Below are 20023 nucleotides of genomic sequence, written 5' to 3' on the forward strand. Positions count from 1 at the left end.
TTTTAAACATATTTGACCCCTGTGACCTTGAATATGGGCGAAGGTCATTCATTTGAACAAACTTTGTAGCCCTTCATCCATGCATGCTACTGTCAAAATATCATCACCCTGTGCATTTTGGTTATTGAGAAGAAGTTGTTTAAAGTTTTTAACATATTTGACCCCTGTGACCTTGAATATCGGTGAAGATCATTCATTTGAAAAAACTTTGTAGTACTTCATCTTAGCATGCTACTGGCCAAATATCACCACCATGGGCATTTTGGTTATTCAGAAGAATTTGTTTAAAGATTTTAAACATATTTGCCCCCTGTGACCTTGAATATGGGTGAAGGTCATTTATTTGAACAAACTTTGTAGCCCTTCATCTCAGCTAGCTACTGGCCAAATATCATCACCCTGAGCATTTTGGTTATTCAGAAGAATTGTTTAAAGGTTTTATAATACAATTGACCCCTGTGACCTTGAATATAATTGAAGGTCATTCATTTGAACAAACTTGTTAGCCCTTCACCCAAGCATGCTACTGGCCAAATATCATCTCCCTGGGCATTTTGGTTATTGAGAAGAAGATGTTTAAAGTTTTTGACATATTTGACCCCTGTGACCTTGAAAATAGGTGAAGGTCATTCATTTTAACAAACTTTGTAGCCCTTTATCCAAGTTTGCTTCTGGCCAAATATCGACACCCTAGGCCTTTCGGTTATTAAGAAGAAGTCGTTTAAAGTAAAATATTGACGCCGGACGCCGGACGACAGACGATGGACGACGGACGACGGATGGACGGACGACAGACGCCGCGCCACGGCATAAGCTCACTTGGCACTTCGTGCCAGGTGAGCTAAAAATGGCATACACCAAAATTTAGTAGTTCTGAAGTATCAAAATGCAGGTGTGGGTTTAACAGCATTAAATGATGCTAAAACAGTAAGTGAGTTACTACATCATGTCTGCCACCCACTGTACCAGACTGTTACTACACCCCATTGTACCAGACTGTTACTACACCTCACTGTACCAGACTGTTACTACACCTCGCTGTACCAGACTGTTACCACACCCCATTGTACCAGACTGTTACTACACCCCACTGTACCAGACTGTTACTACACCCCATTGTACCAGACTGTTACTACACCCCACTGTACCAGACTGTTACTACACCCCACTGTACCAGACTGTTACTACACCCCACTGTACCAGACTGTTACTACACCCCACTGTACCAGACTGTTACTACACCCCACTGTACCAGACTGTTACTACACCCCACTGTACCAGACTGTTACTACACCCCACTGTACCAGACTGTTACTACACCCCACTGTACCAGACTGTTACTACACCCCACTGTACCAGACTGTTACTACACCCCACTGTACCAGACTGTTACTACACCCCACTGTACCAGACTGTTACTACACCCCACTGTACCAGACTGTTACTATACCCCACTGTACCAGACTGTTACTACACCCCACTGTACCAGACTGTTACTACACCCCACTGTACCAGACTGTTACTACACCCCACTGTACCAGACTGTTACTACACCCCACTGTACCAGACTGTTACTACACCCCACTGTACCAGACTGTTACTACACCCCACTGTACCAGACTGTTACTACACCCCACTGTACCAGACTGTTACTACACCCCACTGTACCAGACTGTTACTACACCCCACTGTACCAGACTGTTACTACACCCCACTGTACCAGACTGTTACTACACCCCACTGTACCAGACTGTTACTACACCCCACTGTACCAGACTGTTACTACACCCCACTGTACCAGACTGTTACTACACCCCACTGTACCAGACTGTTACTACACCCCACTGTACCAGACTGTTACTACACCCCACTGTACCAGACTGTTACTACACCCCACTGTACCAGACTGTTACTACACCCCACTGTACCAGACTGTTACTACACCCCACTGTACCAGACTGTTACTACACCCCACTGTACCAGACTGTTACTACACCCCACTGTACCAGACTGTTACTACACCCCACTGTACCAGACTGTTACTACACCCCACTGTACCAGACTGTTACTACACCCCACTGTACCAGACTGTTACTACACCCCACTGTACCAGACTGTTACTACACCCCACTGTACCAGACTGTTACTACACCCCACTGTACCAGACTGTTACTACACCCCACTGTACCAGACTGTTACTACACCCCACTGTACCAGACTGTTACTACACCCCACTGTACCAGACTGTTACTACACCCCACTGTACCAGACTGTTACTACACCCCACTGTACCAGACTGTTACTACACCCCACTGTACCAGACTGTTACTACACCCCACTGTACCAGACTGTTACTACACCCCACTGTACCAGACTGTTACTACACCCCACTGTACCAGACTGTTACTACACCCCACTGTACCAGACTGTTACTACACCCCACTGTACCAGACTGTTACTACACCCCACTGTACCAGACTGTTACTACACCCCACTGTACCAGACTGTTACTACACCCCACTGTACCAGACTGTTACTACACCCCACTGTACCAGACTGTTACTACACCCCACTGTACCAGACTGTTACTACACCCCACTGTACCAGACTGTTACTACACCCCACTGTACCAGACTGTTACTACACCCCACTGTACCAGACTGTTACTACACCCCACTGTACCAGACTGTTACTACACCCCACTGTACCAGACTGTTACTACACCCCACTGTACCAGACTGTTACTACACCCCACTGTACCAGACTGTTACTACACCCCACTGTACCAGACTGTTACTACACCCCACTGTACCAGACTGTTACTACACCCCACTGTACCAGACTGTTACTACACCCCACTGTACCAGACTGTTACTACACCCCACTGTACCAGACTGTTACTACACCCCACTGTACCAGACTGTTACTACACCCCACTGTACCAGACTGTTACTACACCCCACTGTACCAGACTGTTACTACACCCCACTGTACCAGACTGTTACTACACCCCACTGTACCAGACTGTTACTACACCCCACTGTACCAGACTGTTACTACACCCCACTGTACCAGACTGTTACTACACCCCACTGTACCAGACTGTTACTACACCCCACTGTACCAGACTGTTACTACACCCCACTGTACCAGACTGTTACTACACCCCACTGTACCAGACTGTTACTACACCCCACTGTACCAGACTGTTACTACACCCCACTGTACCAGACTGTTACTACACCCCACTGTACCAGACTGTTACTACACCCCACTGTACCAGACTGTTACTACACCCCACTGTACCAGACTGTTACTACACCCCACTGTACCAGACTGTTACTACACCCCACTGTACCAGACTGTTACTACACCCCACTGTACCAGACTGTTACTACACCCCACTGTACCAGACTGTTACTACACCCCACTGTACCAGACTGTTACTACACCCCACTGTACCAGACTGTTACTACACCCCACTGTACCAGACTGTTACTACACCCCACTGTACCAGACTGTTACTACACCCCACTGTACCAGACTGTTACTACACCCCACTGTACCAGACTGTTACTACACCCCACTGTACCAGACTGTTACTACACCCCACTGTACCAGACTGTTACTACACCCCACTGTACCAGACTGTTACTACACCCCACTGTACCAGACTGTTACTACACCCCACTGTACCAGACTGTTACTACACCCCACTGTACCAGACTGTTACTACACCCCACTGTACCAGACTGTTACTACACCCCACTGTACCAGACTGTTACTACACCCCACTGTACCAGACTGTTACTACACCCCACTGTACCAGACTGTTACTACACCCCACTGTACCAGACTGTTACTACACCCCACTGTACCAGACTGTTACTACACCCCACTGTACCAGACTGTTACTACACCCCACTGTACCAGACTGTTACTACACCCCACTGTACCAGACTGTTACTACACCCCACTGTACCAGACTGTTACTACACCCCACTGTACCAGACTGTTACTACACCCCACTGTACCAGACTGTTACTACACCCCACTGTACCAGACTGTTACTACACCCCACTGTACCAGACTGTTACTACACCCCACTGTACCAGACTGTTACTACACCCCACTGTACCAGACTGTTACTACACCCCACTGTACCAGACTGTTACTACACCCCACTGTACCAGACTGTTACTACACCCCACTGTACCAGACTGTTACTACACCCCACTGTACCAGACTGTTACTACACCCCACTGTACCAGACTGTTACTACACCCCACTGTACCAGACTGTTACTACACCCCACTGTACCAGACTGTTACTACACCCCACTGTACCAGACTGTTACTACACCCCACTGTACCAGACTGTTACTACACCCCACTGTACCAGACTGTTACTACACCCCACTGTACCAGACTGTTACTACACCCCACTGTACCAGACTGTTACTACACCCCACTGTACCAGACTGTTACTACACCCCACTGTACCAGACTGTTACTACACCCCACTGTACCAGACTGTTACTACACCCCACTGTACCAGACTGTTACTACACCCCACTGTACCAGACTGTTACTACACCCCACTGTACCAGACTGTTACTACACCCCACTGTACCAGACTGTTACTACACCCCACTGTACCAGACTGTTACTACACCCCACTGTACCAGACTGTTACTACACCCCACTGTACCAGACTGTTACTACACCCCACTGTACCAGACTGTTACTACACCCCACTGTACCAGACTGTTACTACACCCCACTGTACCAGACTGTTACTACACCCCACTGTACCAGACTGTTACTACACCCCACTGTACCAGACTGTTACTACACCCCACTGTACCAGACTGTTACTACACCCCACTGTACCAGACTGTTACTACACCCCACTGTACCAGACTGTTACTACACCCCACTGTACCAGACTGTTACTACACCCCACTGTACCAGACTGTTACTACACCCCACTGTACCAGACTGTTACTACACCCCACTGTACCAGACTGTTACTACACCCCACTGTACCAGACTGTTACTACACCCCACTGTACCAGACTGTTACTACACCCCACTGTACCAGACTGTTACTACACCCCACTGTACCAGGCTGTTACTACACCCCACTGTACCAGACTGTTACTACACCCCACTGTACCAGACTGTTACTACACCCCACTGTACCAGGCTGTTACTACATCAAATCTGACACTGTAACTGCCAGCCCATGCTAAGTGTTACATACCTGTGTCCATTTCCTCTGATCCAGGCCAGGCTGTCTCAGACTGGCGTACAAAGGACGGACTACCTGTTTTATCAAAGGTTTGCACCAATTTCTGGAGGATCTGAGCTTCTTCAACTGCAAATTAATCAATTTTATTATCACTCAAATGATATTTACAACATTTCAATGAAAACGTTAAGGTGCCTTATAAGGTGCTCCTGTTTCAATTTCTACTATTCTACATTTCATAAATAAGTGTGCATGTTAACCAGCGAATGTTCAGAGGAGAAGATTGTGTTCTTCCTCTTTCAAAATATCTAGATTCTTTTACACTTTATTCACTGTTTTCAATTATACCTTTTTTTATGAATTCAAAATTTGCCTTTCATCATTCTGGTTTGATCATACACAAATACCTTGAAATGTTGTAAAAACAATTCCACAAACTATTCCATCTAAACAAAGAAACCATCTTTCTGTAGGTCTCTTCTATCATTAAATGTTCCTTACTCTATTGTCAGTTTTTTTTTATTTTACAAATGTTTCATTGACATTTTATACTGTGGTATCAACTATGATGTCATTTATAAAGGTTTTCAGATTCACCCAAAACAAATATTTCACTATATATAACCAGTTTAAGGAGAAGAGGTAAAAAGGGCACTGTAAACTGTCCTTTACTGAAACCTCATCATTACATTGTGATTAGTCCAAACCAAGAGGAGTTACTCCCCTTTATATACCAGAAAACTTCCAATGGACAAAATCTTCTTCCCCTTTATATACCAGAAAACTTCCAATGGACAAAATCTTCTTATATCACCTAAAAAATAGGATGATATTTTTTTTGTCTTCTTTTTCAATCAGACGAAACATTATTCTGAGTTTGGCTTAATAATGTTACTTGAAATTCCAAGAAATATATGAATACTTTATCAGGAATTATACATAAATGCTGGCAAAATCTCCCTGGAGTGAGCTTGCACCAAGCTAGCACAATCTCCAGTCCCTCTCCACTGATAGCCTTAGATGACAAAACAATCTCATATGATGTGTACACAGTGCAAAAAGGTCACTTTATCTTACATAACTAAAGATTAGGTAGTATAACGGGGAGAAGGTGATCAAAGCTTACACCACGAAGCAGGCACAGATTAGGAGGAAATTACCAATCTGTATCATCAGAGGCCTTTCATGGTCGGCTATTGATCCAACAACGACACTAGAAATCCGGCTTGGTGCCATGTTTGTCACATCAATTTTTCAAGACAAACAAAAACCAAGGTGATGAATAAAGCTGTCGTGGAAGGTTTCTCGGGGGTTTTTCCTTGTCAAAGATTGGTGGAGATTTATGTGAGATGAAGTAAGGTGATCGTGACAGTAAATGGTGTCAATAATTACAGTGTTACCACATCTTCCCAAACAAACTGATTTTGTTTCCCGTAAACATCCTCCTCACCGATTCTGTTGTCCAATTTTTATAAAATGTTGACAGTAAATTTATGCTAAAATGTGGAGATCTAGTTATAAACATTAGTAACAGAACAGAAAATTTAGGCAGTCATAAAAATTATTATGAGACTGGTAAATCAATCAACTCTTTTGAAATGTTAACATGGGTACTTTCTGATAGATAATTCAGAACAAGCATAGTAACTTAAAACTAGAAATACCCTATAGATTTATCATATACCTGTTAAGTTAATCTTTGGTCTAACAGAAGGCCTGTTAAATTTATATGTGGTCTAATAGAAGGCCTGTTAGTTTATCTGTATTTTAACAGAAGGCCTGTTAAATTTATATGTGGTCTAATAGAAGGCCTGTTAGTTTATCTGTATTTTGACAGAAGGCCTGTTAAATTTATCTGTGGTCTTATGGAAGGCCTGATACTTGTACCTGTGGTCTAAAAGAAGGCCTGATACTTTTATCTGTGGTCTGTTGAAAGGCCTGTTAAGTGTATCTTTGGTCGAACAGAAGGCCTGTTAAATTTATCTGTGGCCTGATGGAAGGCTACTTAAGTTATCTGTGGTTGATTACTCGGCCTGTTAGTTTATATGTGGTCTGATATGTATATAGTAGACATATAAAGCTAACTGCTGTCAGAAAGAAGACCTGTTAAGTTTATCTGTGGTCAGAAAGGAAGTCTGTTTTGTTTATCTGTGGTCAGAAAGAAGGCCTGTTAAGTTTATCTGTGGTCAGAAAGGAAGCCTGTTACGTTTATCTGTGGTCAGAAAGGAAGCCTGTTACGTTTATCTGTGGTTTAATAGAAGGCCTATTACATTTATCTGTGGTCTAATAGAAGGCCTGTTACATTTATCTGTGGTCTGATAAAAGGCCTGTTACATTTATCTGTGGTCTAATAGAAGGCCCGTTACATTTATCTGTGGTCTAATAAAAGGCCCGTTACATTTATCTGTGGTCTAATAGAAGGACTGTTATATTTATCTGGGGTCTAATAGAAGGCCTGTTACATTTCTCTGTGGTCTGATAAAAGGCCTGTTACATTTATCTGTGGTCTGATAGAAGGCCTGTTACATTTATCTGTGGTCTAACAGAAGGCTTGTTAGTTTATCTGTGGTCTGAAAGAAGGCCTCATTTATAAGTTTATCTGTGATTTTAAAGAAGGCTTATTTAGGCATCTTTGGTTGATATGACGGCCTGTGAGTTTATCTGTGGTATAATAAAAGCCTATCAAGTTTATCTGTTGTCTGACAGAAGGCCTATCAAGTTTATCTGTTGTCTGACAGAAGGCCTATCAAGTTTATCTGTTGTCTGATAGAAGGCCTATCAAGTTTATCTGTTGTCTGACAGAAGGCTGTGTTTGACAGGTCCTCATATATTAACCCACCTATAGATCTCTGTAGGTACGTGCTCAAGGAAACTTCACGGTTGTCATAGTAACTGACGATGCCTTCATCTGTCTGTATTGGTTTGTTCTCTACTTTAACAAAGTGAGAATTGTATCTGAAATAGAGGAATCAAAAGTCACCCTGAGTATCACAAACAAATATCATAATTATCAAATCACCCTGAGTGTAATAAACAAATATCATAACTATCAAACCTTAACCACCCTGAGTGAAATAAACAAATATCATAACTATCAAAAGTGAAGCCCCACAAGATGCTTTGCAATATCCTAGTAAACCCTAAGGATAAAACACCTGAAGAAAACGTCGTAGAATGTGTATACAAAATTGGATGCAAAAACTATGACGCATCGTATATTGGAGAGACTGGAAGGTGATTTTGGGGTCCGCCTTGTTTCAATCTGTTCAAGCGGTAGATAAAGCAAGCCATCTGAATATGCCCTATTGGGCCAGTTCTGGATCAAGATGAGGAGGCTCATAGACTCTCGCAAATCTATGACCAAGTATTAAACAAAGCGTAGCTGAATCGAGTCAGTTCGGTACATATACAACAAACTATTGTACATAAGCTTACAACATAGCCGAATTGACATTGATTTGTGGACAACTATGGATATTTTACACCTTTGTGTACATACGCTTTACTGGTCAGTTGTCTGATGAAGGTGACAACAGTACATACCGTACTGGTCATCAAAACGTCACATAGAAACACTTCTTGGTTGTGTTACATGCATTTTTCACAATCTATACTTACCAACCTGTAGAAAAAGGTTTAGAAATATCACAGCAGTCCCCTCCTGAACATGGCCAGGAGATCTAGATATCACACCAGTCCCCTCCTGAACATGGCCAGGGTTGTTATATTATGTAAGGTATCGTCAGTATTACACGGTGTATAGAGACAAGTCCCTCAGAATACCACAACAAACCATGTTTCACACTTCCTGTATCTCCTGTGTTTATGTGACACTAACTATTGATGCAAGTAAGTGTGAGGAAAATGTATCATCAGTTTATATAGAAATCCATATACAATGTTTACCCAATACACAGTGACTTTACTAAATAATATGATTAATGAAAATCGCAAACTGATTAATATACCTCAGAGAGCCAGCAAATATATTCGTTTCTGAATATGTTCTTATATTCTCCATTTTAAAGACCTCAACAAAATAGCATGAAATGTACTTGGGAAGGTGAGAATCTTCTGACATCTAGCATACTTATTTGATAAAGTTTCATTTTCACACACAGTGCAATGCCCCTACCAATGAAGGAACCATGAATTACATATCCTATCACAAAGTACCTCGAGGTTTGAATACAGGAAATAGTGATATACTTTGTATTCCTACGACATCTAGCTATTACTGACATCATGAACCATTGGCACATGTTTGAACTTAATTGATGCACATCCTGGGCAGAAGTTCACGAGTAAGTTTGTAAATCAGAAATTTAACAAACCATACAATTTATTCCTTACACATAAGTGTATATAGGTTCTTTGTCCAAACTTACTCTGTCAATATTTCACTGAGATTGGTGAAGCCTTGTTCTGCAGCAACATCCCTGGGAAGGTTTCCATGACGATTGGGTATGGAGAGACACTGTTCACTTCCAGGTTTGTCGAGGAGAAAGAGTGTCACTTTGTATAACCCTAATCGTGCTGTGAAATGTAACAATGTTTCCCTCGTCTGGTTATCTGGATTCTCTGAAGCACAAAACATTAAAATACAATTTAAAATTTCATAATTTTATAATTCAATTTTGGATATGAATTTTCATTTGTTTGTTTTTATAAGGTGTTTAGTTATATCTTGGTTTATTCTCCGAATGCTACACTGTATTGGTATTCCATTATTTCTGTTCCTATAACTATACACTATCGAGGAGATAAATCACTGTGTGTGAAAGGAACTAATGAATAAATAAGATTCGGCCTAACTGACCACTATGATGAAAGTTCAACCAGTGACTGACAACGACATCTCTGACAAATTACTCCAATCTGTTTATTTAGAAACCATTTAAGATAATCAAAAGCATTTTAGCTATCACACCAACAATAAAATATGACAATATAATAGGGTGGTGATAACCTTCTGTGCTATATTTAGCCATTAACGGTGATCCTCCTATGAAAGGTCAACATTCCGCTTTCTTATGACCACATAACCCTACTTGTGCAGGTTTATTCCTCGTTATTGCAATACATATTGACACGGACTTATGAACCAGACAGATCTACACAGCCTTATTCCTTTCATATTAGCGTCATCCTTACAGACCAGTTATCGAGATCTTTATGCCAGTGTAAGTCATAACAGGGACAGGAAACAGTAGCTTGTGGTTTAAAGGGTATCGTCCCCAGACATGGGCGACAGTGTGGAACTCGATAAAGGAGGAAAAATGAGTGATCAAACACGAAAACCTACACTAAATGACAGCCGATCCCATTCCATGATTGACAGCATAGAAAACTATGACCTATATATTAGAAACACAAAAACTGACAGCTGACTTGTGTGTTATGTAGTATGTGATTGCTGATCCTCAACTAATGCATTTCAAATTCATATTAAATATATTGCAGTATTATAAACAATGTTGTGTTCATCCGATGCTTGTCAATGGAACCTACATATATATATATACAATATGTTACAGTACTCTAGTATTCCTACTCCTAAAGAAATTATGGTTAAACATTTTTTTTTAATTATTTAATTCATTTATTTTATTTATTTCAATTACGGAATTGATCACGATAAAATAGTAATATAACACGGATAAAGACATATAGTTTACTAAGATAATTATAACTCTGTAGCGTATATATACGTATAATGCATAATCATAGAATACCGACTTTAAGCAAGACGTGAAAGAAAACAATAAACATTCAAAGATACAGTCCAGTTCACAAATGTTTCTGTTAAAATCTCGTATTACATAATGAAAAGTGTTGAACTGATATCAATTTTCCCCATATATACGACAAACCATTTGTTTTTTTATTTTAATGATCAATCCCATCAGGAATGCAGAATGATATTAAAGATTTCTATAATTAAAACATATATTTGTCCATGTGACCTTTCACATTAATGACTTTAAATACCACAAGACAATATAATTGTATCTCAATTAATTCTATAGGGACTATTCAGGTGACGACCCCAGTCTAGTCTAGGTGGAAGATAGGGACTATTCAGGTGACGACCCCAGTCTAGTCTAGGTGGTTATATAGGGACTATTCAGGTGACGACCCCAGTCTAGTCTAGGTGGTTATATAGGGACTATTCAGGTGACGACCCCAGTCTAGTCTAGGTGGTTATATAGGGACTATTCAGGTGACGACCCCAGTCTAGTCTAGGTGGTTATATAGGGACTATTCAGGTGACGACCCCAGTCTAGTCTAGGTGGTTATATAGGGACTATTCAGGTGACGACCCCAGTCTAGTCTAGGTGGTTATATAGGGACTATTCAGGTGACGACCCCAGTCTAGTCTAGGTGGTTATATAGGGACTATTCAGGTGACGACCCCAGTCTAGTCTAGGTGGTTATATAGGGACTATTCAGGTGACGACCCCAGTCTAGTCTAGGTGGTTATATAGGGACTATTCAGGTGACGACCCCAGTCTAGTCTAGGTGGTTATATAGGGACTATTCAGGTGACGACCCCAGTCTAGTCTAGGTGGTTATATAGGGACTATTCAGGTGACGACCCCAGTCTAGTCTAGGTGGTTATATAGGGACTATTCAGGTGACGACCCCAGTCTAGTCTAGGTGGTTATATAGGGACTATTCAGGTGACGACCCCAGTCTAGTCTAGGTGGTTATATAGGGACTATTCAGGTGACGACCCCAGTCTAGTCTAGGTGGTTATATAGGGACTATTCAGGTGACGACCCCAGTCTAGTCTAGGTGGTTATATAGGGACTATTCAGGTGACGACCCCAGTCTAGTCTAGGTGGTTATATAGGGACTATTCAGGTGACGACCCCAGTCTAGTCTAGGTGGTTATATAGGGACTATTCAGGTGACGACCCCAGTCTAGTCTAGGTGGTTATATAGGGACTATTCAGGTGACGACCCCAGTCTAGTCTAGGTGGTTATATAGGGACTATTCAGGTGACGACCCCAGTCTAGTCTAGGTGGTTATATAGGGACTATTCAGGTGACGACCCCAGTCTAGTCTAGGTGGTTATATAGGGACTATTCAGGTGACGACCCCAGTCTAGTCTAGGTGGTTATATAGGGACTATTCAGGTGACGACCCCAGTCTAGTCTAGGTGGTTATATAGGGACTATTCAGGTGACGACCCCAGTCTAGTCTATGTGGTTATATAGGGACTATTCAGGTGACGACCCCAGTCTAGTCTATGTGGTTATATAGGGACTATTCAGGTGACGACCCCAGTCTAGTCTATGTGGTTATATAGGGACTATTCAGGTGACGACCCAAGTCTTGTCTATGTGGTTATATAGGGACTATTCAGGTGACGACCCCAGTCTTGTCTAGGTGGAAGATAGAGACTATTCAGGTGACGACCCCAGTCCAGTCTATGTGGTTATATATAGGGAATATTCAGGTGACGACCCCTGTCTAGTCTAGTTGGAAGACACCTCAGACTTCTGACTCCACATTGGACAACTCCGGGAAATATACACATAGCACACAGTACATAGCACACAGTACAAACCACACAGTACATCAATAGCTGCGGAGTATTCAGTCGCAGACTTACTGTTGTTATAATATTCCATAGTTTACATGCATGTAGCTTCCTGACATTAGTTTGACAAGAAATACAATTTGATGTTCTTAACATTTTAAAATAAAACATACATGTATGACAAATCCATGGAATTTGTATTGCCATACACTAAGACAGCAATTTATGATCAGAATGTACAAATGTACGAAACTGGTACGAAATGTAACATTCCATACAATCAACGTGTTGTTACCATTTTAACATCTATTGACCACATCACAATATAGGACAGTTTGTTCTGTGATTTTTTGGGGTTTTTTTTAACAAAAGGCCTATCAGACCTTTGTTGCCCATCTCTGACTTCTCATTAACCCAAAGAAACCAGATAATAGCAATAACTGGGACATTTTGAAATCACATTTTGAAATAATTTAATGGAATCGAGGCAGAAATTTTAATGGAAAAAGTCTCAGCCAATCAGCAGGATAGGATAACCATTAATTGATATCTAATGTAGAAGTATATTTATATACGAATTCTCCCAAAACTGTAGTAGTATCTTATTTAAGAACTATCACCTAGTGTAAAACTATAATAATAAAGCAACATTCCAAAACTGTCTACGTATATATAGAACTGATGACAGAGTGTAACAGTACACATCTTTTACCGTGGACCAAAATATCTATTCAGACATTTTTCATAAAAGACAGATTATCAGTTCAATTTATAAGTAAATTTAACTACTTGTAGGTGCTATAATAAACATATCATTTTAAAATAGATATGCTGATGATTTAGATCAAATCAAAACAAAAACCTACAGAGAGTTGAATGAAGAAAACCTATATCTAGTCAAACGTAGCTTTGGTAATTTGAATAAAGAAGGAATTTACTTAAATATTCCAGTCTTGATCGAAGAGCTAGACGATATGCCTAGTATTAATATATACAGTCCTTATCTCTATAGCCATCCTTGGCAGTGATATATATACAATATGTAGTTTCAGGTCCATAATTTTTTATGATAAGAGGTAAATATATAGTGCGGAAAGCAAACAAACCAAGTTATAATAAAGACGAAACGTGATGCCTCCCCGAGGAGAGGCCGAGTATTGGCGTGTCTAGACGACATTGAGGAAATATTAGAGAGAATTAGTATGGCATTAGGATGTACACGGTATACTGACCCAGTGGGGAGGTGGAGCCCAGTAAATGCCACCAGTCTGGTATGTCCAGGAAATTTAATGCCTTCTGGAGCCGGTCATCCAAGGTGTCCAGAATTTCATTGGATAGATCAAAGTAGTCTGATCGGATAAGTTCAAGGTCCTCTAACACAGTAACATTATAAACACTCTCCACGAGGAACTGGGCCATAAAGAATGCACTGTCATAGTAATATCGGAACGGACAGCCACCCAAAAGACTGCACTCATTGCCATGGAAACAGAGGATGCTCAACTGAACAGATTCTTCTCGGTGATGTGCTGAAAAAGACAAAGCAGGACTTATTAATTATATCTCAAAAGATACCAGAGGCGTAGGACTATAATTGATGCTAAAACTTTATAACTGTGACACATTATATGTCTTTAAAACCGTAAATGTTTATATCTAATGAAGATAAATGTATTAGGGTATCTAACAGCGAAAAAAGGTCACACCTTAGGGTCACATGTGAACTTTTTAATGAGTAATTTTCAGATTGATGAGCTGTTTCCATATGGCACGCAATTAAAGCCTCACACAGTGACTTGTAAATTCGAGTAAACATTGGAACGTAATTTACATGATACACGTAAAACAAAATAAATAAAAAGACGAAGATATAAGTTAAGAGTACTTGGCTTCAGTGAATTTATTTTGAGAACGCAATTGTAGTGTCATGTAGTGCAAGTTAAATGATGAGGTTATCAAAGTTACAGAGGAATATATATGTGTTTAGTGACTTGTAAATTCGAGTAAACATTGGAACGTAATTAACATGATACACGTAAAATAAAATAAATAAAAAGACGAAGATATAAGTTAAGAGTACTTGGCTTCAGTGAATTTATTTTGAGAACGCAATTGTAGTGTCATGTAGTGCAAGTTAAATGATGAGGTTATCAAAGTTACAGAGGAATATATGTGTATATATATTATAAATATTATTATATTTATAGCTTGAAATAGAACTTATTTATGGTTTAAATTTAAGAACACAGTGATGATGTAAATTGAATTACAAAATCACTCCTATACAAATATTAAGTCCCTATACTCTATATATATATACAATTGTCAGTAACAATCAATCACTTCATACTCAATATTCCACCTGTTCCTTTATCTTAGTAAGTACAATAGATTAGGTCCCTCACAGGACACCTTTTTTTTAATCTGTAAATCCCCAGGGCACCTGCTGACCCTATCACATGCATTAGCTGAACTTCCTGCTATAACTCAATCTTTCCAAGAATACACACTGATTTTCTGTCACCATCAGCATGTCCAATATCATAACACATTCAGCGATCACCTCCTCCACATCTTCATCCTGTTGTATATGTACACATACCTATCACCACCCACTCCAGCTCATCATTATCACCATTACCACATTAAGGTAGATAGTCACTGTAACCTCCGAGTAGTATCTCCAACAAAGGAGAGTTCCAAGTTGTACAACATTTTTTGAATTTGCTTGCTCGTTTACTAAAGTAAAGGGCTGAATACGAGCGAGATAGTTTTTAACATCTTAATCAACTGACCTTATATACCTCCTGTTATATAGGGTATATTATATGTGATCCCTAGCTGGCCTTACCTGCTCCCCTGTTAGAGGCCATATTATATGTGATCCCTAGCTTGCCTTAGTTACCTGCTCCACTGTAAGAGGCCATATTATATGTGATCCCTAGCTGGCCTTACCTGCTCCCCTGTTAGAGGCCATATTATATGTGATCCCTAGCTGGCCTTAGTTACCTGCTCCACTGTAAGAGGCCATATTATATGTGATCCCTAGCTTGCCTTACCGCCTTACCTGCTTCCCTGTTAGAGGTATATCAATTATAACAACACAACCTACACGTGAACCTCTCTATCTAGAAGGTAGTACATAGGTATACACATGCTACTTGACTCTGTCTAGTTGTTGATCCTGACTTGTCATTAGGCAGTAATATACACTGACACCTATATGTAATACATACACACACAAACATTTAGAGTACATGAATAGCTACTCATCAACATTACATCTATTAACCTATATTATCCTATGGAGGGACATCCCCAGAATTGACAGCCCCAGTAATGGGTACAACTACAGAGCTGCAACCTAATTACAATATATACATTGCAGGTAACGGTGCCAACTGGTGGGCTATAACAGTACACCTTTGTCCTCACTCATCCAGTCTGGCAGAAAACGTCATCACGATCATCATCATGTTAGGCTATATAACTAATGAATCTTTTATACTCCAATTCCTTGTTGCTAGAATCACAAGTCTGTCTCCAACACAGAGATGTGGGTCAGGCATGTGTTGGTATGGAAACCTTGGGAGCTTGACTCACATGTCATTTCTGTCTGGACTTGTGCATGTACATGTATTTCTGAAATGTCAAATGACATCTAATGCAACAATAAAACAGCTGTATTTAGATATATTTGCCGTCCCAGACAGATGTCCACGCCAAGCTTTCAAGCAGAATTAAGATATGAAACTAGAGGTAAGATATCACCAGGCAATAAATAATATACTGACGTATCTGACAGGTTTGTTGGCCAGCCCCAGTGTCCTTATCATCTACAGGTTTTACACAATTTTACAGAGTCAGTGTTGTTATCGAAAGAGGATAACAAGCTGTTTTAATAGCAACATCAGTAAGAAATGAAATTGTATTTGGACACAGTTTATTGATGTGTGACACTGTTAGATAGGATGCTGAAAAGTTATATAATTTCTTTTAAAAATTTAAAGGGAGATAACTCCCAACACAGTAACAGGTATGATTGTAAGATAATAGGATTGTGTCGCCATTTCTCAGTAGAATTTCTTCAAATTTTGTAGTTATATTGCTTTGAAGTAAAGAAAAATTTCTGCCACAAAAAAAATATAGGTTGTCAGAATTGTTAGGATTTTAAATGGAAATCTATGTAAAAATTAGTGAATTTTGAAAAAGAAATGAAACACGCAATGTTTTGCAAAATAATGTCAATCAAAATGATACTGACATAGATTAGTATTGCATTAATGTATATCAATTTCAAAAATGCTAAAATTGTGTAAAATTAATTATCTATAAACGATTAAAAATTGACATTTTATAATAAAACCATATACATGTTCACATAGTAATTGCAGGTAAGAGTTATCGTTCTTGAAAAACTTCACATGAGTGAAATAGGTAGCCGGTTTCCTGAAGTACAGAACAACGGACGCATGTGACTCATTAATTAAAAAACAACTGAATTAATGCCTAGATTGCTTTGAAATACTTTAATATTGAAAGAACACAATGTTCTGTCAATAATAAACATACAATATTCATCAGTTTAATATTAAACATTAGAATATGCAGAAATTGTGATACTGTCTCCCTACATTGGATTTTCAACTAGGGATGTATTTCCTACTTCCTTTTAGCAATACACTTCTATGACCTTCACTCATTCACCCCTGAAATTTCATAATGAACTATTCCAACTTTTGAATTGGAAGAGTTCAAATGTGTCTTCGAGGGTAAATGAGTTAAACATTGATGTGATGGGGAAAATCAGGGACTTGAGTCACTATAATATACAGGTCAACAAGTACAACCATAATATATCTATATAGTATGACAAAGGAGTTTCCTTAGGCCAACATCATACACCAGGTGAGGGTCACATACACCAGGTGATGGTCACATCATACACCAGGTGAGGGTCACAACATACACCAGGTGAGGGTCACATCATACACCAGGTGAGGGTCACAACATACACCAGGTGAGGGTCACATCATACACCAGGTGATGGTCACAACATACACCAGGTGAGGGTCACATCATACACCAGGTGATGGTCACAACATACACCAGGTGATGGTCACATCCTACACCAGGTGGGGGTCACATCCTACACCAGGTGATGGTCACATCCTACACCAGGTGAGGGTCACATCATACACCAGGTTAGGGTCACAACATACATGGTCACAACATACACCAGGTGATGGTCACATCCTACACCAGGTGATGGTCACATCCTACACCAGGTGGGGGTCACATCCTACCCCAGGTGATGGTCACATCATACACCAGGTGAGGGTCACATCATACACCAGATGATGGTCACAACATACACCAGGTGATGGTCATAACATACACCAGGGGAGGGTCACAACATACACAAGGTGAGGGTCACAGCATCCACCAGGTGAGGGTCACGACATACACCAGGTGATGGTCACGACATACACCAGGTGAGGGTCATAACATACACCAGGTGAGGGTCACAACATACACCAGGGAATGGTCACATCATACACCAGGTTAGGGTCACAACATACATGGTCACAACATACACCAGGTGATGGTCACATCCTACACCAGGTGATGGTCACATCCTACACCAGGTGATGGTCACATCATACACCAGGTGATGGTCACAACATACACCAGGTGAGGGTCGCAACATACACCAGGTCAGGGTCACAACATACACCAGATGATGGTCACAACATACACCAGGTGAGGGTCACATAATACACCAGGTGATGGTCACAACATACACCAGGTGAGGGTCACATCATATACCAGGTGAGGGTCACAACATATACCAGATGAGGGTCACAACATACACCAGGTGAGGGTCACGACATACACCAGGTGATGGTCACGAGATACACCAGGTGAGGGTCATAACATACACCAGGTGAGGGTCACAACATGCACCAGGTGAGGGTCACAAGGTGATTGTCACATCCTACACCAGGTGGGGGTCACATCCTACCCCAGGTGATGGTCACATCATACACCAGGTGAGGGTCACAACATACACCAGATGAGGGTCACAACATACACCAGGTGAGGGTCACATCATACACCAGATGATGGTCACAACATACACCAGGTGAGGGTCACATCATACATCAGGTTAGGGTCACAACATACACCAGGTGATGGTCACAACATACACCAGGGGAGGGTCACAACATACACAAGGTGAGGGTCACAGCATACACCAGGTGAGGGTCACGACATACACCAGGTGATGGTCACAACATACACCAGGTGATGGTCACAACATAACCAGATTAGGGTCACCTCATACACCAGGTGAGGGTCACAACATACACCAGGTGAGGGTCACAACATACACCAGGTGATGGTCACAACATAACCAGATGAGGGTCACATCATACACCAGGTGAGGGTCACAACATACACCAGGTGATGGTCACACCATACACCAGGTGAGGGTCACAGCATACACCAGGTGAGGGTCACATCATGCACCAGGTTAGGGTCACATCATACACCAGGCGAGGGGCACAACATACACCAGGTAATGGTCACAACATACACCAGGAGAGGGCCATAACATACACCAGGTGATGTTCACAACATACACCAGGTGAGAGTCACATCCTACACCAGGTGATGGTCACATCCTACACCAGGTGAGGGTCACATCATGCACCAGGTTAGGGTCACATCATACACCAGACGAGGGTCACAACATACACCAGCTGATGGTCACATCATACACCAAGTGATGGTCACAACATACACCAGGTGATGGTCACATCATACACCAGGTGATGGTCACAACATACACCAAGTGAGGGTCACATCATACACCAGATGAGGGTCACAACATACACCAGGTGAGGGTCACAACATACACCAGGTGAGGGTCACAACATACACCAGGTGAGAGTCACATCCTACACCAGGTGAGGGTCACAAGAGGGTCACAACATGCACCAGGTGAGGGTCACATCATACACCAGGTTAGGGTCACAACATACAGTGAGAAAAAGAACTACACACATGAGAGCTTATAACAAATAATGGAAAATGACCATTACACATTTATACAGCGTAAAAAACACAGGTTGATGGAGAAAGTAATGGGATCCTGAGAAAGTAATGGGATCCTGAGAAAGCAATGGGATCCTGAGAAAGTAATGGGATCCTGAGAA

At 41.1% G+C, this 20023-nt stretch overlaps 1 protein-coding gene across 8 annotated transcripts in view; it reads right to left on the bottom strand.

Moving 5' to 3' along the window:
• LOC110447417 (A-kinase anchor protein 13-like) overlaps positions 1-20023 on the bottom strand; it is a 232534-nt gene that overhangs the window by 163217 nt on the left and 49294 nt on the right. For all 8 annotated transcript variants that reach the window (XM_021493096.1, XM_021493091.1, XM_021493094.1 and 5 more), the window contains 4 exons: positions 14036-14332; positions 9642-9834; positions 8093-8208; positions 5266-5379 (listed from right to left, as the gene is read on the bottom strand). In XM_021493096.1, coding sequence (XP_021348771.1) covers positions 5266-5379; positions 8093-8208; positions 9642-9834; positions 14036-14332 — 720 coding nt within the window. The remainder of the gene's footprint in view (positions 1-5265; positions 5380-8092; positions 8209-9641; positions 9835-14035; positions 14333-20023) is intronic.

This window comes from Mizuhopecten yessoensis, unplaced genomic scaffold, assembly GCF_002113885.1.
Source record: "Mizuhopecten yessoensis strain PY_sf001 unplaced genomic scaffold, ASM211388v2 scaffold3349, whole genome shotgun sequence".
NCBI classification, from domain to species: domain Eukaryota; kingdom Metazoa; phylum Mollusca; class Bivalvia; order Pectinida; family Pectinidae; genus Mizuhopecten; species Mizuhopecten yessoensis.